Raw genomic sequence first — 21,139 nt, 5'->3', positions numbered from 1 at the left:
CGGGTGGGTTCCTAGTGGCCCACGTACTTGTCTTTCTCTCCACTCACCCACGTTCCACCTTCAGTAACTGGCAGCATTGCAACCAACGACGACTAACTGTTACGGAGCACCTGCAGAGCACGTGCCGGGCACTGTTTGAGAACTTTGCCTGAATCAACAAACGGAATCCTCACAATTTAATCGTCACCTCACAGAGGAGAAAAGGGAGGCACAGAGAGGCCGAGTGACCTACCCAACATCTACCTCCAGTGGCGAGCAGAGCCAGGATTTGGACTTGCATCTCTGCTGCTTTTCCCCAATGAACTTGTTGCCCGGCCCCCCCCCCACCATGTGACGGCAATCAACCTGACCTTGGGATGTGTCAGGCTGGACCACGTGAAATTGCTGATGTTTGATCTTATTTGACCTATAAACAATGGCAATTTCATGTGATTTGAAAAAAAAAAAAAAAAGACGTGGGATTTGAAACAGGTGCCTGAATATTTGTCCCCCAGGTGTGGGTGGGGCTGTTCCGAGCCTCATGTGCTCCCCAAGGAAGGTCCAGCTGTGAGGGAGCCAAGTATACCCGGACGTGCCTGGAATCTTCTGAGCAAAAGAATGCAGTCTGTCCTGGGACGGGGCCCGGTTCTGGGGACAAGAGCTCTATGTGCTGTAACGTTAACTCCCAAGGGGACGAACGGTGGGTCCCCTCCCCGAGAGCCACCTTGCACTGCCCAGGAGGCGTCCAGCCTGTCGGAACCCACCACGAGGGACGGGCAACTGGGCTGCCGGATCCCGGGCCACGTGGATTCACAGCGGCTCTATTTTCGGGCCCAGCCTGCTGCTCCTAGGCTGCACGGGAAGGCAGCCCCCCGGTGGGCCCGGGGGCTCTTTGGCTGAGAAGCTTCCAATGCGTAAGACGTAGTGGAGGAAGAGACTTTGAGCTCCAGTGTCTGAACTTTGAGGGGGAAGGTGATTCGGCTCCGGATGATTCCTCTCTGGGGGATCTGACGTGGGAGGAGAGTTGTATTTTCCTGGTTCCAGCAGTTTTAGGTCCTGGCTTTGTTCTCACTTGGTCTCTGGCACTTCCTCCAGGAAGAGAAGACCCCTGGACAGGGGTCTGGGTGTCATGTGACACTGTGTGTGTGTGTGTGTGTGTGTGTGGCCTCAGCCTTGCCTGCAGGGTGGCCCTGGAGGCCAGTACTGCACGGGGCTCGCCTGTTCAAAACCCTCTTGGGGCAGAAGCCACCTGTCTGTGGAACCAAGAGGAGCCCCGGGAGCAGTGGATGAGACGAGGGCAGCCCGGATGAGGGCTGGTCCCTCCCCAGACCACTTTGGGCCACCAACGGCTCCTCCTCAGTGGGCTGAGAGGGAACACAGAGGAATACCGGGAGGAGGAGTGACATTCCTTAAAATCCAGTGTCTCGTCTCCCCGGGGAAGTAACACCCACCCCGGGGATGCCGCCGCACCTGCCCCTGTGCTCACTGTGCCCTCCCTCTGCTGGGAGAAGCGTGGCGGTGTCTGATCGGTGGGTGACGGGCTGACCCTGACCTGTTGGTACTTGCCCCGCACACAACACGGATCCGTCTCAAAGGTGCAAACTTGGGGACCTCTTTTCCCTCCTCGCCAGCCTGGCAGAAGGCGGCCATCCTGCAGACTGGGTGTCCTGGGACTGTGCCGAGGTCACACCATGGCGGGAGGTGGTGTTACAGGTTCTCTGGGCCTGAAAACCCAAACCCGTGTCCTCTAGGCAGCTTTATCAGATAGACTTGACGGTGAGTGGAGGGCGAGTCGAGAGGTCAGGGTTGTGTTTCAGCAGCACAGCCTACAGCCTATGGGACCCTGGAGCATCCACGGGGGCACCCGCCCCCACCGTTCCCTCTGCGTGGAGGTGCTGTTCCCACCGCCCTCCTTCCTCCTCCTGCTCTCCCAGCCAGTAAAGTGGGCGGAGGTACCCCCACTTTATCCCTTTCTCGCCGCGGTACACCTGAAGCTGCAAATTGCAAGTCGGCTGTGTCCCAAACACACGGAACGCTGCACACGAGCCGAGCAGGGGCAGGACAAGTTACACAGAAAGATTCCGTCCATGGGGCACCTGGGGGCTCAGTCAGCTAAGAGTCCGACTTGGGCTCAGGTCATGATCTCGCGGTCCGTGAGTTCGGGCCCCGCGTCGGGCTCTGCGCTGACAGCTCGGAGCCTGGAGCCTGCTTCGGATTCTGGGTCCCCCCCCCCTCTGCCCCTCCCCTGCTCATGCTCTGTCTCTGTCTCTCTCTCAAAAATAAACATTAAAAAAAAAAATAAAGGGGCGCCTGGGTGGCGCAGTCGGTTAAGCGTCCGACTTCAGCCAGGTCACGATCTCGCGGTCCGTGAGTTTGAGCCCCGCGTCGGGCTCTGGGCTGATGGCTCAGAGCCTGGAGCCTGTTTCCGATTCTGTGTCTCCCTCTCTCTCTGCCTCTCCCCCGTTCATGCTCTGTCTCTCTCTGTCCCAAAAATAAATAAATGTTGAAAAAAAAATTAAAAAAAAAAAAAAGATTCCATTTACGAAAAATTTAAAAACTGGCAAAAGAGCAATGTTTGATGAAGCTTACGGAGATCGTAACGACAAAACAACCGAGAGCGGGTTTCCTCTAGGAAGAGAAGAGCTTTGTGCGTGAGGGCCCACGGGGGACAGGGGGCTGGCGGGGAGCTCACTTGGGTGGCACTTGCTCCTTGTTTTTGGCGCTTTGCCGTACGCACCCTGCGGCCCATCCACGAGAACCATGACAAGAAAAAAAAAGAAAAAGAAGTCGCACCAGATCCGGTCACCGGGGCATCAGACGCTTGGGCGTTCTGGGGGCAGCGGCGTCCTTCACGGCCAACTCAAGGCTGCCGCCTCGCTCTCTGCCCGATGCGAACCCACGCGGGGCGGAGGCCAGAGGAGCCTGGTCACACCTGACTCCACAGCCCATCCCTCGTTCCCAGTCGTGAACAGCACCCACCGCTCCCACTGGGCCAGCCTGGCCCATTTACCTCCCGCCCAGAGCGGTCTCCCCAGTGCCAGGCACCCATCCCGGTTTGCTCACGTTGGCCCGCACACCCAGGTGGTGCTGGCCAAGCCCGTGGCTGCCAAACCCCAGGCCCGAGCAAACACGAGAAACAAGGCCCCGGGGGACTTGTCCAGAGGTGAGCTTATCCAAGGGCCGTCCTTTCCGGAGATTGGAGTGTGGCCAAGTCCACACGTCAGGGACGCAGACTTCAAGGCATATGCGGTTAAAGTACCTGGGGCCTCACGACAGTCTCGGCTTCTCTGCGTGTTTAAAATTTTCCATAATAAAAAATGAAAATGCTCTCTTGTGAAATGACTGTACAAGCCCCGCCTGGCAGATCAGCAGTGGAGACCGCAGATCGGGTTTGTTTCTTGGGGGGGAGCCACGCGTGCGGGAGGCCCCGGACCCGAGGAAGCCTCACCAGGGTCAGCCGCGTGCCAAGCGACAGCCTGGCACCACCCAGGCGAGAGGCTGTCCGCTGCAAAGGCTCTAGAAACCAACTTGAATACCATTGTGTGTGCTGTAAATCGAGACTTTTTCCAATTTTATTACTCACTCGGGAGTTTTAGCCCCTTTTTGTAAGGAATCCCAAACTGAAAGGTGAGAAAGGGACAATTAATCACTCAGTTTGGATGCTGCCTCAGTTACCACGTTACCCATCATTTCTCTAATAAGGGCTCGTTCAAAAGAAGTGAACTCTCGGGGCGCCCGGGGGGCTCAGTCGATCAAGCGTCCGACTTTGGCTCAGGTCACGGTCTCACAGTTGGTGAGTTCGAGGCCTGCGTCGGGCTCTGCCGTGCCGAGCCTGCTTGAGATTCTCTGCCCCTCCCCTACTCTCTCTCTCTCAAATAAACTTAAAACAAAACAAAAAACAAAGAATTGTGTGAAAACGAAAAGTGAACCATCACCAGTTACCAGGCACGGCTGCCCCAGCCGCCAATGTCAGAAATGTTTACAGTGACTTTTATCTACTGTAACACGGGTGCACAGTCACCTCGTCTGTTAGGCCCACTGTGTCAAAACGGCAAGCAGACCCCAGGACCATCAGCTGCCGAGTTAGGGGTGTGGACACCTTTCGTGAGACCTTATCTCACCTACATTCTTGCTTCCCGTCTGGCTTCAGTCTGAAGATCTGGCATCGACCGTCGAGGACAAGAAACATCTCGGTGATGCTGTGCTGGGCCCGGGCTCATCACAAATCACAAGGCATTCAATGACTCTTCCCACGTAAACCTCCACGGACCTGCGGTCTGCCACGGGGAGACTGCTCAGGCCTCCGTGCCCGGCTGCCCCCGGCCCACCGCGGCCCCAGCACACCCGAACCGGCGGGTTCGGGACCAGAAGCCCCCCATGTCCCTCCACTGCAGACCAGTCTCAGGCACGGAGGACGGACAGGTACAGGCTTCCCGGTCACCGTCAGTTCAGCTTTCTCACGTCAGTGGCAACACTGAAAGGCTCCTTTGGTGGGATTTTCCTGTGTTTTTAATAGACACTTTCACAGGAAAAGGGAATTCTAATCTCAGTTAAGAACTATAAAGTAGGGGCACCTTGGTGGCTCGGTTAACCGTCAGACTCTTGATTTCGGCTCAGGTCACGAAATCACACGTCATGAGATCAAGCCCCCCGTCAGGCTCCGTGCTGACAGCCAGGAGCCTGCTTGGGATTTTCTCTCTCCCTCTCTCTGTCCCTCCCCACTCATGCGGTGTCTGACATTTAAGAAATACAAAGTAAAAAATTTTCACATTCAGATAAGTGGAAATTACTCCACAATCTTCACAAATTGACCAAATTTGGACAGAATAACTATAGTGCTGGTACTGATGCCTGGAAGTATGGAGAATGAGAGAACTTACACAAAACTTCCCGGATTGCCGACTCAAAACCGCCATGAATTCATCCCAAATCATCTGCTCACTACCACGCAAAAAATAGGAAAACTCACACCAAACCTAAACAAGACTAGGGATTAATCATTAAAATCACTATTAAAAATTTGATCACAAAAAAAGTGGCTTTCGTGAAAAAGGAAAACAAAACAAAAAAGCCCACGCTGGTCAACTATTTCCTTCCGATACTCGTGCACCGTCACGGTGGCAAGATGTCTCCTCCTAGGCCAAGGGCAGGGCTGAGACGGTCCCTCGCTCCCCGAACTGCCACTCCCAGCAACTGGAGACCAAGCAGGCAGACGGACCGGCACGCGGACCGAGCAGGTGGACACGTGCACGCCGCCCATCCCGCCCTCCCTGCCGGGTTCCCAGCCCAGTGCGCAGGCGCCCAGGGGTGGCGACAAGTCACTGAGAAGCAAGCCGCGGTGAGCCAGGGAGGCAACCTCCCCGGAGGACACAGCGTGGGTGGACCCAGACCGAGCGGATGGCGCTCAACGTTAAATGCAGCATGCGGGCGGCCGGCTGGCACCGTGACTACAGTTCGGGGACAGTGACATGGGCGCAACCCTGCACCAGAGGGCGTCCGTGCCCAAGCCACTTTGGCAGGCTGGTGACAAGCCGGTGGCTGGGGTGGAACACGGGAACGGGGCCGGCGGCTCTTGTGCAGCTCCGGGCACATCCACGTGTAGGCCCCATTTCGGGACAGGCCCTGTGCTGCAGGACAGCACGGAGGCTCTTTGAACGAGACTAGAAGATTCCTGGGTGAGAGAAACGGGACACGGACGGGGCCACTGGTGGCACCGGATTGAAAGCCCTCTCTCCTACGGACGCCGGCACGGCCACCGTCCCGTCCAAGTGTCACTCACCGACCCTGCGCGAAGTCCAGGGCGCGGACCCCGGGTTCCCCGCAGCAGGGTCTCCGGCAGCCTCGGCGGAGAAACGCCACGTTACTTGCTCACACGTCGGGCACTGGGAACGGGCACGACCGTTGCTCGCGTGAATTTTCTTTCCCTTAACGGACGGGGCGCTTCATCTCACATCCTACGAGTTTAACGCTGTGGTTCTATTACCCAAGACCCTCCCCCCCAAAACGGACGGCGTGTGCTGCAAAGGAGGAGACCGAGGCGGCCCGCGAGAAATGACTACACCGAGTACTGTATCACTACAAATTTTATTCAGAAACCCATCTTTGTGTTTTTTTGTTGTTTTTTAAAAAAAATTCCCGTTATGAACTGGTTTGGTCAATCAACTACAACACTGCCTAGCAGACATACGGTAAAAACGGCGTGGCTCAGAATCGCCCCGATCTTTCACGGTCTCTCGACCGCCTCCTGTCACGCTCCCGTCCCCCACCGCCGCCGCCGCCGCCACCGCCGCCGCCGCGACCGCGGTCTCTAGACCGAGAGCGACGCTCCCGAGACCGGGACCTCGATCTATGCCTGCAACCAAGGAAAAGAAACAAAGCTGTGGCATCCAAAGCAAAGCACACAACAAAGCCCCCACGCGGGCGGACGCTTCTGGGCGGACCCCGCGGAACGGATGGCACGATCAAGGAGGACCGTCGCGCCCGCCACACCGCACGCCCCGTGTAGACACGCCCCGTGTCAGGGAAACGGGCACAACGTCCTCCGTGTCCCGTGCTTCCAGAGCGCCGGCTCAGGGGCTTGGGGACGGTCTCCTGCCTCGGCGGCCCGGACACACACCGCCCTCCTCCTGTGCCCAATGCTTCTTGTTGACAATGAGACGGAATCACTAACGTCTGTACCTCCGGGCACGTGTTTACCAGGGGACGGGTGAGAACCCCCTGGGGTCAGAACTCCATCCGAGCAGGGAAAGGGACCGTCTCCCGACGCCTTGGGTTTCTCTCTGTGCTGGGACAGCACGGTCTGCACTCAAAACACCAGGAGCAGGCAGGACCGTGCTCCCCCTTCTGCCCGTGGCCGCAAGCAAACCAAAGAAACCTGCCCAAACCCACGGACACCCGCAGTACGTAAAGGAAGTCACTCCACCTGCGGGCAAAAGACGCTGCGCACACGAACCCAATTTCGAGGGTTCCCCACTCACCCGTTCCCTCACTTCGGGACTGTGCGGGCGGGACATCCTTTTAAGGGCACGTTCTCAGACCTTAAGATACACACTACGTCCTCAACGGTGACCTTCACACCCGGGCCGAGCTCTCCTCGGGAAACGCTTCGCGAGAACGGACGGCGCCGCCAGCGGCAGCCAGCCCGCCGCAGTACTCACTTCTTGCGCCGGCGCCCGTACAGCTCCCGCCGCAGCTCTCTGGAGATGGGCTTCAGGTGCATGAAGTTGCAGAAGCCGCCCCGCGTGCACTCCCTGCGGGGGAGACAGAGGCCGCCATGCCGCGGGCCGCCCCCCACCCCACCCCACGCCCCCGCCCTCCCGGCCCCCGCGGGCCCCCCGTCACCTACCCCATCTCGTACTGGCGGCAGCACGCCTCTCTGAAGTCGGTCACCGGGGACAGCTCGGCGTGGATCGGCTGCCCGTTAAACCAACGGTTGTTCAAGTCGATCACGGCCTTCTCCGCGTCTTCTTCACGGCGAAACTGGAAAGACAGATCAAGAGGGCTTGCTGCCCCCACCTGACGGGAAGGTCTCCGGCTAGCGAGCCACGGATACGCGTTCACGTGGCTCAAATGAGGTGGAAGGATGTCTTAACACAGATCGTCCTTTACTTGCAACTGGATCACTTAATTTTGCAGTGATCCAAGATCGTACCGACACTGCCTTGGTTTTCAAACTCAGTTGGTTAACAAGAGCAAATGCAAGGATTTGTTTAGACCGGGAAGTTAAAAAAAAGGGGGGGGGGGAGGGAACCACAGGTATAAATCGACCGACTTCTCCCGCGTCTAGACAGCCCGGCATCAGCACCCTCCGAAGATCCCAACCCTGAAGGGCGGTGGCCGCAGCACCCACAGGCGGCTGCCACGCCTGGACAAGCCGGCCGGAGCACTCCAGTTCCAGTTCCCCAGTTCCCGCTAAGATCCCGAGGCACCAGCCAGTCGCCAGCCAGTCGGGAGGGAGCACACCCTTCCTACCTTGACGTACACGTTCCCGACGAGGTGGTCTCCCAGGTTGTCACAGACGTTCATCTCCTCCACCTCGCCATACTTCTCCTCCATTTCTGTAAAAACCTCCTGCAGGGAGAGGAGGACGGCGGCTTGAGGGTCCCGACCCACGGGAGACGCAACCCCCCCCCCAAGTGCCAGTCGCTCACCTCAAAAAACTCGTCGTAGTGCTCCTGCATCTCCACGTCACTCACCGCGCCTGCGGACGACAGACACCTTGCTGGTTAGAGCGGGACCCCCGCCCGCAGGGCTCTGCGTTCACCCCAACTGCCACCGTGACACGTTAGTTATCTAGAGGAGCCGCGACAGCTGCGCTCTCCCGGAGCGCGGAGGTGCGGCGTGACAGCCAGTGGTTACAATTTTAAAGTGTGCTGAGGTCTTTAAGTGCCCCCTTATGACCATCTCCATTCTGGCTATGAAAATGACAAGTTTTAATCAGCATCAAAGGGCCACACTTTCAGAAAATGTAAGGAAATCATTTACTCTCAACAAATTTCTAAATGAAAGTCTTCTTCTTTTTACGGTTTAAAATAGCGGCCAAAGAATCACACTGGTATGTTCTTCCTCTTCATTACATTAAAGTAACAGTAGAAATCAGGATTAAGTGATTAAGGGCTAATGTTCCTGACTAATTTCTTTTACAGAGTATCAGCCACACACTATTACCGAATTCTTTCTGATGCGATTAAAACCCAAATGACCATAAAAACTCAGTAGGATAATTACCAAGTTCAATCACAGTACCTCGAATGCCTCTGGATAGAGGGATGGTTACAATGCTTTGTTGAAGAAAGCATTCTTGTTTTATATTCCAGGACTATTTTCAAGTTTATTCTTCATAATTCACATGCACTAAGCGAAATCATGTCCATTGTGTGGGTAGATTTTTCGAATTTACATTCTATCCCCCAGATCATTCTCTCTACAAAATTTTACCATTCAGATTCTAGAATTCTCTTGCCCTAAATCTGAGAAATCACAAAGCGGGCACATCAATTAAACCAATGTTGCACACAGCTAGATGGGGGCAGCCTACAGAGGCGAGTGGCTTCAAAGCTGGGCCAGTTTAACCTTCAGTCGTCACCTTCCAAGGCCACACTCCTTGGACTGGCGGCCTCACCTGCCACACCCACTGAAGGCCAGGGGGCCGAGGCAAAGCCTTGGAGCAGTCTCCTAGGGCCCAGGAAAACCTTATCTTTAAAGGACAAGCACTTGAGTCTTTTGATTCTGAGAATGGCTTAAATTTTTCTCATTCACGGGGGAGGGGCGAATTCCTGCATTTTAGTTATTTTTGAATTTCAGGAACCCAGCTTGCTTTAGAAGCCCAAAGTGAGCAAATGCACCGGGCAACAACTACTCCTCTAGGTGGCTATCATGAATTTAACCTCCTTCCCTGAGTTGAAATCAGGTTGTAAACAACAGAAAAACTAGTCAGGAGAAGAGAAGGCCATTCCAAAGGGCAGATTTTAATGTTTACATTCCCTTCTCCACATTGGAGAAAAATGAGAAAAGGTATTTGCACGCTCTAAGTGCCAGCAGTGTTGAGACTCAGTGCTGGTTAAATTACTGTTAGTCTCTTACTATAGAACAGCATTTATTTTAGTAACTCCTGGCAAGTCCGACTGGACAATGCTTGATAATGGGCATACTTTATCTTCTATACTCTGCTTAAAATTTTTCAGTCAACCAAATGACTAGAAGAACAGAGATGACCAATTAAGAAATTGGTCACCTGAAGAGTCATCCCCACGACTCAATATATTTTAACTAACGTGTCCCCCAAATACCAGTTTTCTTACGGAAGCACTCCTAAACTGGGATTTGTACTTCTACACATGGAAGGGTATGCTAACAAGGGTTGTGAATCTAGGACCCGGATGAACCTGGCTGGATGAAATTTACTCGGAGGCTCTGCTGCAGGTTCATCAGCTTAAACTGATTTCCTTCCTAAATCGAAGAATCAGAATTTCACTTAATTTGTAGAATGTGGGCCCCGTAATGGGAGTATCTGGTACAGCTAAACCTTGGGTAGCATACGCAAAACAAGAGTCTGTGGATCGCAGATAAAGACACCAAGAATACTATGACACTGTTTTGTCAGCGAAGCCCCCGCCCCCCTCCCCCCCACCCGCAGTCCCCAAGTACAGAGTCAGGGCAAAGAGTGATTAACTGCTGTTACTCAACCGTCAGCTTCCCATCCCTTTCAGCCCAGGGCGGGGTTCTTACAAAAACTAGTAAGTCCATATATAAGCATTTCCCTCCGCCTGCTCATCTGAGTTCTTTAAAAAACAAAGCAAAACCAAGTATTTTGAAACAAGGGCTATCAAGCAAATCCCGCCACCGTCAGATTCAGGGAAATACACGATCTGCTACCGGGTCAGCACAGCACCGGGAAGCACAGCGTGTGGGCAGGAGAGCCTCACGATCCCCCTCCCCGGGTGTGTGCACTGTGCCCCCACAGGCGCGCAGAGGCGAGGCCTCCCCGTCTGGGGCCGGCCCGAGGGGGAGGGGGTGCTGCGGGGCCCCGCTCCGCTCTGTGGACCGCCCTGTACGCTGAGGGGCCCCGGGCCAGAGGGGGATTTGCCTGATGCCTGTGGCTATGCAGGGGTTACATGTACACAGCGCCCCCTACTGACCTGTAGCTCTAAAACCACCTGGTGAATGAATGGCAAGGCGTCGGGGTCGGACCCCTTGATTTCAACAGGAGTCTAGGATACGTTTCAATTTACCTACAGATGACTGAATTGATTCCACAGCCCAATGGCCAGAAAATATACGCTTTAGCTTTCTGAAATTCCCAGGGGTACTGCTATGTATCGTGTTCTTGAAAAACTACCCCTCAGTAAATACAATGTTCGTGAACTTAACTTTGATGTTTCCCAGTACAGGAAGAAATCGTAATGTCTACAAAATGCCCCGTTCAGACCTACTTCCCCACCAAGCACACCTTTCATCTTCCAAATGTGGTACACTAACTCCTGAGGTTGGAGACAGCTACGTAAAGTATCTGATTAACGACTGAGTTGGCCTGGGGCTGGGGCTGGGGCTGGGGCTGGGGCTGGGGCTGGGGAGGACTCCGGAGTCCGTGCGACTCGGAGGGACCCCACTCGGGAAATACTCTCCGAACCATGCTCTCCACTAAAGCATGATCTCCCGAATGAGAGTATAAGAAGTCTAGTAAGAAATGAAACCTGAAAAGTAATTTCCAAACAATTTGGGTTCTTTTAGGCGAGAGAAACTCTGACGCTGCTGCTCTTGAGAGGGGAAGGACATAACTGCACGCTTAACTGCGAGTGTGTCCCCCGAGGACGACGGTCTAGGTAAAGGGAGAGCAGCAGCCCCCAGCCATGGTGCCAGGAGGGCGTCCTTTCCGGTCACTGCTTCTCTTGCGAGGCAGCGGGCAGGAGTTCACGTCTCAGAGGGATCCGTGGGGCCGGGGGGGTGGGGGGACAAAAGCTCTCGACACGTCTAGTGAAAGGCCGTCCTTGACCCTACACGGCAGACCAGGTGGAGTGGACACTGAGCTCTGACACGCAAGCCCAGGGAACCAGGGAAGGAACTTGTATGAACTTACAGCGCAAACCGTCAGCAGACTGGGAAGAGTTTTGAGGGTTACGGTAAATGTTCAAGAGGGCAATGGTCTGAAATACAAAACGCAACAACTTTATATTATGGAAAATTAAATGTAAACACTTCACCGGTTTCCTGTGGCGATCGCTTCGGTCAAGACTCAGCGCTGCAAAAAGAGCAAGTTATTTCCTTTCGAAGTGGAGACGCGTTCTTAGCTGGTGGCTGTCTCGGAGCACCCTAACACTGCGACGTGACAGAGATCCCGTGATATGCTGATATTGTATTTCTGCTCGCGGAACGTGAAGATTCTCCGTCCCAAAGTTCCAGCCAAGAGTGCGGGCAACCTGGCAGGTTTCTGCCAAAGGGGGCTCAGACGTTCCAGAAGAACGTAACGAACCGAGGAAGCGCGTGCGTGAGCCGACGACAAAAGCCACAGCGGTAGAGAAATACAATAATTACATATCATGAGATCTCCACTTCCTAGAGGAAAAATCGTCATGGTGAAATAAAACCCACACTTATTGGGCAACTTACCTTATTGATTCCTAAATACGCCTAAGCTTTTTAATTTTACAGAAAGAACTTAATAAATGCCGGGGGTTCAGTCACTGTAAAGACCAGTGATTGGCTGGTTCACTTTCAAACGTCACATGGGCAGACCCCCTCCCTCTTGTTAACAAACGTCAACCGAGGGAGGAGGCCTCCCCAGCGGCCTCGCCTGGGCCAGCCTCCTGAACGTGGCTAAGTACCAGGTTCTTGCCGTGGGCGCCAAGGACCTCCATCACCTTGTCCTGTTTGCAACAGCCCTATGTCAGCAGCTCAGAAGCCAACATTATTTGTCTCAATTAAGAGTGGGCTCTTTAACACCATTGTTTTAAAAAAATTTCTCCAACTGTGGGACTTACAGTGTGAGCCGTCAGCCGTCTGTGCACTGTTTTGGGGATTACGATAGATGTTTTGAATCAAGATGGTCTGCGGGGAAAAAAAAATAAAAAGGGGAATTCTACTGGCTGCTGTGCATGTATCAGACAATTGCAAAGAGACAACCTGTTTGCAAATGGCTCAACCTTGTTTGCTTCCCACAAGCCAGACGCCTGTCCTCGGAAGAGCACACCCAAACCATCATATTATGGAAACAGAGTTTGAGCGGTGACGTGGGTCACGCCAGCCAGCAACCAACAAGGAACGATACTGGTTACTTTCAGTAGCCCCACGTTATTAAAGTGCTGGGATGCAAAACACGTAACAGAACGTGAACATCTTCTCATACTTTAAGCCAGCAGACACCAAGGTGTGGAAAAATTCACAGGATCACATTCCCCACACAAAGTTATTATCGTTTTAAACCAAACGCGTAAGTCAACTGTATGCAGTCCATCAAGCTGTCTGGTCTCCCGGGAAACAGGCGCACCACAGGGGTTTCCTGACTGTCACGGTCACCTAGCACACGTTTAGGTTTGCTCGGTGGGACCTCTGTTTACATAATACAATAGCTTAAACGTTTGTTCTTTTCCGATCCTTCCTTTAAGGGAAAAAAATCCTTTTAGCCCTTGTGCTTTAAACTGGATCAGGCAGACTTGAAACCTTACATTGTACCGTTCTTCTTAAAATCAAGTTGTCTGAAAAAACAAACCATGTTTAAGTTAGTAGGCTAATATATTACATGAATCTTAACGTCCACATCACTGCAAGAAGCTTAAAAAGAAACCCACACTGAGCTTTACAAGCTGAACCAATACACTGCAGGATTTAGAAAAATAAATGTTCAGTCTCAAAACAACATAGGTCCAAAGCAGTTTTGTGAGTGGTTTTACAAACCCGCCAGTTCATGTCTAGCTACACTGAAAGGAAGCAGCTGTGTGGGTGCTTCCAAAGGGCCTGCTGGGGGGAACCCATATGGGAGAAACACCCGATAGCCAGACCACACGTACGAACACACGCAGACCCTCCTCTCAGGGCCTGGTATCTTCCCCAAGCCAGCAGGTCTTGGCCTTGGATAGTTCCCAAAGCTGTCCCGACTCAGTTTCCAACTCTGATAGAAAGCTATACTGAGCCCAAATACTCAACAAGAAATTCATTTTCGGTCTCACTCAGGTCATCTGGCTGGCAGTGGTTGTTTAGTGAAAGAGAATTCAAAGGGGGCAATGCAGTTCCATTAAAATCAGGGGAGGTCAGGATCACCTAAGACCGACCAACCAACCAAGCAAATCGAAACAAGATGCTCGAGTTAATACACACGACCGACCCCACTGAATGTTAATGGAATCGTTGCCTCTTTCTGACGTACGGTGCTCAAATTCACTTCATGTTAACATTCTGAGGTCATCAATGCTTCAGAAAGAAAATAAGCCAAGTGTCCCTGGATAACTTAAGAGAAAACTCTGTAGCGGGGTAACGTCTCTCAGCCCCACACTTGGTACATCTATAAGTAACCCTCTAAAATAAAAAAAACTCAGTGGACACTTAAGACGTTTGGTTATTGCCCAATCTATGACTACTGGCTTAGTTGAGGAGATTTAGTTCATCTAAATGCAGTAGGGGGCCTTCACTTTCGAGTGTCCCCTTCTCTGTAAAGACAGTTTGCCTACTATTCTTCTTTTCTGATCTAATAAACTTCTGCCTGCTGGTCAAAAAGCAAAACAAAAAAACCCAAACCAACCAACCAACCCCCCCCCCCAAACTGCAGTAAACAAAATATTTAAAACAAGTTCTCCAATATTCTGAAATCCGAAAAAGAGACATGTTTGTAAGTTATTAAGACAGATTCTTGTTAAACTGACCATGCTGTATCAGTGGAATAATGGGTGAGAGGAAGCCATCACCTCCCTTCTAAAAACACATTAAATTATGGGGTTTTCTACAGGCTCAAATTAGAAAATACTAACGACTCTTACAGCCATTGGCTGATTTTCCTAAATACTTAGAGGATGCTTACTCAGACTCTGTGGTCAGTTCGAAGGACCTCAAAAGCCCTCGGTCCGGAAAGACTACAGTTTTTCAAATTCCACATGTTCAGATAAACACGGTGGAAGTGTTCTGTTCCTACTACAGGTGCTTTCTCCCTTAAATTCATCACTGATCACTTGTAGGGTGCAAACCCTTGCCTGTTCCTCAGTGAAAACAAAACAACCCCAAAAATCATAATTTCTGACTGATCTGAACTCATGGCGGACCTAAGCCCAAGGTAACAGGTGCCCCTTAACTAACTGAACAGACTGGCTACAAATAGCTGAAGGTAAACACCCATCTTCTAACGTAAGTTTCATTTTTAATGTGTCTATGACATAGTGTCATGGCCAACCCCGGGGCCAGGGGTCTAACAGAGGGGGCACACTCAGGACTCCTGGAGAACCCTGAGCATATGCGGCAAGAGGGCCTGCTGAGAATTGTGCCAGTGCATCCTGTAGGTGGCTCTGGCCGTCTCCGCTGCCTGGAGGGAGCAAAGAGCAGAAAACCCACTTTGCATCTACTCGTGCCGGGAAACAAGCTGACTCCAAGCTGGCATGGCCGCCCCCTCTGGACCCGTGTCTATTAGAGGGGCAGAGACGGGGGTGAGGCAGCAAACATCACTCACTTCTTTGTACAAAGCTTCTCTAACGGTAAGAGGAGGGACATGTGCTCGTAGACCTCCCACTGGGGGTGGTTCACCTGCCTCACTCTCATTGAAACAAAAGAACACACTCAGTTATGAACACAGGGAATGAAACTACTGGAGAAAAAAAACTCTACGTGACACACGGAGATTATTAACTGCCTCTGTAAAGTATATAAAGTTCTGATAATTTACACGAAAACAGAAAAAAGAAAGAAGAAACAAACAAACCTGGCTAAAGGTCGGTTTATTGTGCAACCGAGAGCATCTGTCTCCATGACGACATGCTCCAATTTTGAAATAAAATGAACAGTTGACTCTGTAAGGGAAAACAAAAGCAGATTATTTTGCTGGGCAGATCACACAAATGGAACTACGTCAACACCGCGACATATGCTACCAAACTACTTTTCTTCTGCATCACCAGAACACAGCCGTGTGGTTTTCTTTGGTAGCAGGTACCCTCCCCTTCCTGGTAGTGCTTCAGGACTACTAAGCTTCAACTTGCCGCCTGACAAACATGCCCCTCTTTCAAGGAAGAGGGCTTCAGTTCCACCCAGGGTCCCCCGCATCCAAATCCACTCCACTTCCCATTATGTTCTCTGCTCTCCTGTTTTTTCTTAAATGGAGTATCTAGTTTAAAACTAAATTTAACTAGGGGCGCCTGGGTGGCGCAGTCGGTTAAGCGTCCGACTTCAGCCAGGTCACAATCTCGCGGTCCGGGAGTTCGAGCCCCGCGTCAGGCTCTGGGCTGATGGCTCAGAGCCTGGAGCCTGTTTCCGATTCTGTGTCTCCCTCTCTCTCTGCCCCTCTCCCGTTTCAAGCTCTGTCTCTCTCTGTCCCAAAAATAAATAAACGTTGAAAAAAAAATTAAAAAAAAAAAAAAACAAAACAAAAAAACCAAAAAACTAAATTTAACTTAAAACATATCTGTTTCTTAGTGTTCCGCGATGAAATTCTCTCCTGAGGACACCAATATAGCACAGTGAGAGTTAAGATCTGACTCCGCCACTAGCTACCTGGGCCTGGGCAAGTTACCCCACCTCTCCTGGTCCCAGGAGCCACCTGTAAAATGAGGAAAATGCCAAGCTGGCATTGTTCCAAGAGTCAGATACCGTGCGTGCGTGCTTCATGCACAGTGCTCCTTAAGCACAATCGTTGTCTAAGCAAAACAGAAAACAAAGTCCATGCTCTTTTGTCCACGACACCAGACCACCACGAAATTTCCAAACACAGGTCTGAAGTAAGGCAGTCTCTCCTGGTTTCAATGCACCGAAAACAAGCTCTTGGGGAACTCACCTGTCTGTTCCCACATAAGGCCACCTTCTGTCCCTATCGCAAAGTCCTCCCTTAACTACTGTTCAAATAGTTGGATGATCCAGTTTGATCCAGATAAATCAAACTAGCAATGCAGCCATCGTGACAGCAATGTCAGGTGGCTTAGATTTGTGATGAAGTATGAAATCTTACTTGACGGGCCCCATTCAGATTTAGACCTGCAGAGGTGGGAGGGTTACCCTGTAGATTCAATTTTTTTTAGCAAGTTCAGACAGCCAATCCAGAGTTAGAATCAAAGGGCTTCAACAAAATCTGATAGTTCGCAAAGATCGATTGGCCACCGGCAGTTCAGGTAGCAATACAAATGGTAAAGTCTGAATTTATCGGGGGAGGAAAATGATCACTACACATTATTTGCAAATTTATCTTACAGGCCTCACTTTACATGATCTAACTTGAATATACGACTTCCATCTTCAGAAAGTCACCCAAACGAAGAGCTCGTTTCAAGAATGCCTCAGAATGGGTAAAACCCCTGCCCAAACAATACCCAACTATTCTATATAACGAAAATAATCTTTGTTCTCGTACCTTCAGAGATGGCTTTCATTTCATACCACTCAATTAGAGTTTAGTACTGATCAGTCAAAACTTTCCTCGTGATCAACTTTTAGTGATCTACTTAAACTACTGAAATAATAAGACAGAAGACAAAAAGTGTGATTTACTATCACAGAAAAGATATTAGAAGACTAACCTTTGCTTGGATTTAGAAAACGTCCAAAACTTCAAATGTACAACTAGCTAAAGTTTCTTAATTGGCACACACCTACATTTCACTTCTAGCTTGAGGGGAAAAAAAAGTTAGCAGGAATCATCGTCTTCATTTTTAGGAGTTGATATGGTCTCCTGGAAACTAAAACCCCACCAGTCTGCCTGAAATGAGCATATGAGTAACCTAGATCAAATAATCAAGTTTCCTGAACTAAAGCCACGCACACCTTTTACGATGCAGCTCTCAAAGGCTGAAATGTGGCCATTTATAGCAGGAATATAAAAACTTATTGGAATAAACCTCTAAACTAAAAGTTTTGTAGACTACAATGGAAACCCCACCCAATACAGCTTTATACAAGAATAAGGAATAAAAACTTCACGGAACAGAAGTCATGGCCCACATTTCTAAGCTTGAGAATGAAACTAACGATGCGTTTTCCTGGCCTACACTCGGAGAAGGCTCTGTTTCCAGCGAAGCCGGCCCATTCATTTGGGATCGTGTTTACCGGAAAAGTTCCCCAAGGTGCCTCCTCTGCGAGCCCAAAGCATTCAGGCAGCCTGCCTCTTCCACAGCACTTAAGAAATTTCAGAGCCTTTACTGTAATTTTACCCTTTACATGACAAGCAACCCCTTCCCCTCAAGTTCCTTGGCAACAAGATCCAAATTTTATTCATCTTTAAGTCAACAGATACAGATTTTAGGGTTGACACTCAAAGAAATGTTTCCGGAGTGACAATGACTGATGATTGTCTTACAGTTTTGCTATTACAAAATATAACCCCCTCTTCTAAACAACACATTTTACAAGATGGACCTCATCCTGCAAAACAGAAACGATTTAAACAGTGTTTGAGGGGCGCCTGGCTGGCTGAGTCAGTGAAGCGTCGGACTCTGGATCTTGGGGTTGTGAGTCTGAGCCCCACGTTGGGTGTAGAGATTACTTAAAAACAAAATCTTAAAAAAAAAAAAAATACAGTGTTTGAAAAAGTGGTATTAAAACATTATCTATGCCAAACTCGGATTTATCATTAAGAATGCATACTAACATAAGCCTCGTACAGGCCAAAAGAATCCTAACATGGTAACTACTTATCCAAAAAGTAGATTAAGCCAGAGCTCAATCTTTAGGTTCTTAAAGTAAAAATTATCCTCCTAAATGAAAGGCATTTCCCTTTAGTCTCACCTTCAGTCAATGCACTGGGAATGAAAACGTCCCAAGGTGGCAATCGAAATCAAAATTAATTTTTTTTTTGCTTTTAACGTAACAACTGGGTAGGGAAGGCATGCAACTGTGAAAAGGGGGGTGGGGGACCCCACGTTTTTTATATTGGAATTACATCTCCGAGTACGTTAAAATCAGGTTACGCTGTCGTTTCTGATAACCCAGTTCGTCGTAACAGTTCTTCGCACCCAACGTCCTCACGACCCACCCGATCGGTCGCTTAAACACGCCGAGAGGCTTTTTAAGTGGGTACAACCCCAACACTCGGGACCCGAAGTTATCTAACGATTTAATACGGGCGGGCTTTATGCTACTTGCCCGACACCACATTAAAGGTTGAAGTAGAGGAAATAGGCTAAAACGTTGACAACTTCAGCACAACTCAAGACGGCTCCAACAGGCGGGGGGCGCGGGGTCCGGGTCGCCAACAGACGGGACGGCCCGCGGGCCTCCCAGCAGCCCCAGGCGAGGGAGGCCGCGCCACCCGAGCGGAAGCCCGCCGCCCGCCGGGGCGCCCATCGCCCGCCCCAGCGCCCACGAGGCGGTGGCGCGCGGCTCCGGAGGCCGGAAGGGCCGCCGCGCCCCTCCCCCCGCCTGCCCGCCCGGGCCTCCAGCCGCCGCCTGCGCCCCGCCGCCGCGCCCGCGCGCGCCCCGCCGGCCTTCCCGGCCCGGAGCCCCGGCGGGCGCCTCTCACTCACTTGTCTTTCTCGGTGCCGAAGATGGAGGCCAAGTACTCCGCCATTTCCCACCCGCCGCCGCCGCCGCCACTGCTGCCGACGCCGCCGACCCTGCCCGACGCCCGCGGGAGACGTCACCCGGACGCGACGACGCTCGCCCCGCCCCTACGGCGTGGCGGCGCTGCCCAATCGGGCGAGCCGTTGCCTACGCGCGGGCGGGGCTTGGCGCGAGGGAGGCACCGCCCCCTCGGCCCCGGGAGCCCGCGCGCCGCCCGCCGGCGCCCCCTGATGGTGCCCGCGCTCCTCGAGCGGTGGGCCCCGCGTCCCCTTTGCCGGGGAGCCCGCGCTCTTCGCTGTCGCCCCCTTCCCCGTCCGAGGCCCGTCGCCCCTACCCCTCGCTCTCCTCGCGCTCGGCCCCTCCGCCCCCCGGCCCCGGGAAGCCGAGCGCGCTGGCGGCGGCCGGAGAGAAGGCCGCGGGGCCGGGGCCGGGGCCGGGGCCGGGGCCGGGGCGTGCCTGACCGCGTGGGCGGGTTCCGCTGAGCCCGGGAAGTGCAGGCGCGCTCCCTGCCCGCACTTTGCCCTCGGTGACGACCCCTCCTCTCTTGCCCTCGCTGGCGGGGATGGAGCTGGAGGGGCGCCGCGCTGGGGCCTGGCCCGGGGAGAGCCGGGCGGGTGCGCAGAGGACCGGGCGCCCGTGGGAGTGCGGTGGGGTGGGGGACGAGAGCTCGCGGAAGTCCTGGAGACCGCGGAGGGATGCGGCACCAGGCAACGCGGGGACGGGGGCCCAGCCTCACTGTCCTCGAGCGCCAGGCCTCAGACCTAGGGACGCTGGGTCCCTCCCGCGGAGCCAGACGTTTCCAGTTTTGTTAGTTCATTCTTTTCTAATACAAGAAGATGCGTATGTGTATTTGTGGTCCCTCCTTCCATACCCACGCTTTTCTCCACCTAGTCTCTTTTCACTAACCAACCATCCTGGGAGATCGCTCAGTAGGAACACGTGGGCATAGTCCTCACTGCTTTTGCAGCTGCTGGGAGCTCCACTGTGTGGATGGTGACTCGCTCTATCAACCTGTTGACAATGGACTTGTGGGTTGTTTGCAGGCTCTGTCTTTTGCTAGCGCAGGCCTGCCACAAAGAGCCTCCTGCATGCGCCTTTTGTATCTGGGGCAAATGCACTGTTTGGCAATCTCAGAGCTTTCATATATTTTTTTCTTTTTTAGCGCTTATTTATTTTATTTTATTTTATTTTTTAAACTTGGTCTTTTTTTTTTTAACATTTATTTATTTTTGAGACAGAGAGAGACACAGCATGAATGGGGGAGGGTCAGAGAGAGAGACACAGAATCCGAAACAGGCTCCAGGCTCTGAGCTGTCAGCACAGAGCCGGATATGGGGCTTGAATCCAGGAACCTGAGCGGGAGGTGGATGGTTAACTGACTGAGCCCCCCCCGGGTGCCCCAGAGCTTACATAATTAAACAGATGAGGTAATCCAAGTTTTATTCCCAGATGGGGACTGTGCAAAAATGAGTTAACTGTGGCAGAAATGCTTAACGTTTTGGGGGTCTCCCGCGTGTTCAAATTTGATAACACATTTGAGAGTGGGGTGCATGTGAAGATATGAGAATCAGATGCTTGTGTACCCCAAATGCAGTTGCACGGAGCCCTGGGTTTCCTTTGCGTACAATTTGAGAACTGCGGTTTAGGTGGTCCATTGAGGGTTATTTATTTATTTATTTATTTATTATTTTCAAGTATTTATTTTTGAGAGAGAGACAGCCCGAGGGGCAGAGAGAGAGGGAGACAGAAGATCCGAAGCGGGCTCCTCGCTGACAGCAGAGAGCCTGATGCAAGGTTCAAGTTTACAAATGGTGAGACTATGACCTGAGCCGAAGTCACATGCTTAACCCACCGAGCCACCCAGGTGCCCCCACTGAGGATTTTAAACAGGAGAGCTATGAACATATTTGTACTTTAGAAAGGTCACTCTGCCGTACAGATGACGGTGTTTCCTAGCATTGCTGCAACAAACCATTGCAAAGTG

The 21,139-nt window shown here is 52.1% G+C and overlaps 1 protein-coding gene across 11 annotated transcripts; it reads right to left on the bottom strand.

Annotated features, from left to right (window-relative positions):
• Positions 1-6,044: 6,044 nt before the first annotated feature.
• On the bottom strand, positions 6,045-19,275 carry U2AF1 (U2 small nuclear RNA auxiliary factor 1). Of its 11 annotated transcripts, none has more exons than XM_019839321.3 (9): positions 18,382-18,731; positions 15,374-15,461; positions 12,456-12,522; positions 11,555-11,621; positions 8,130-8,179; positions 7,951-8,049; positions 7,325-7,458; positions 7,137-7,229; positions 6,045-6,331 (listed from the first exon to the last, which is right to left on the bottom strand). In XM_019839321.3, exons 5-9 carry the CDS (start codon positions 8,157-8,159, stop codon positions 6,184-6,186), a joined length of 504 nt encoding a protein of 167 aa, XP_019694880.1. In that variant the 5' UTR covers positions 8,160-8,179; positions 11,555-11,621; positions 12,456-12,522; positions 15,374-15,461; positions 18,382-18,731; the 3' UTR covers positions 6,045-6,183. The 11 variants fall into 11 exon arrangements, with proteins under 11 accessions (XP_019694880.1, XP_019694882.1, XP_023094442.1 ...); XM_019839323.3 differs by lacking the exon at positions 18,382-18,731 and adding an exon at positions 17,012-17,110; XM_023238674.2 differs by lacking the exons at positions 11,555-11,621; positions 18,382-18,731 and adding an exon at positions 19,119-19,275.
• Positions 19,276-21,139: the final 1,864 nt, after the last annotated feature.

Source organism: Felis catus, chromosome C2 (assembly GCF_018350175.1).
Source record: "Felis catus isolate Fca126 chromosome C2, F.catus_Fca126_mat1.0, whole genome shotgun sequence".
NCBI classification, from domain to species: Eukaryota; Metazoa; Chordata; class Mammalia; order Carnivora; family Felidae; genus Felis; species Felis catus.
This window is presented reverse-complemented; position numbering and strand designations above follow the sequence as displayed.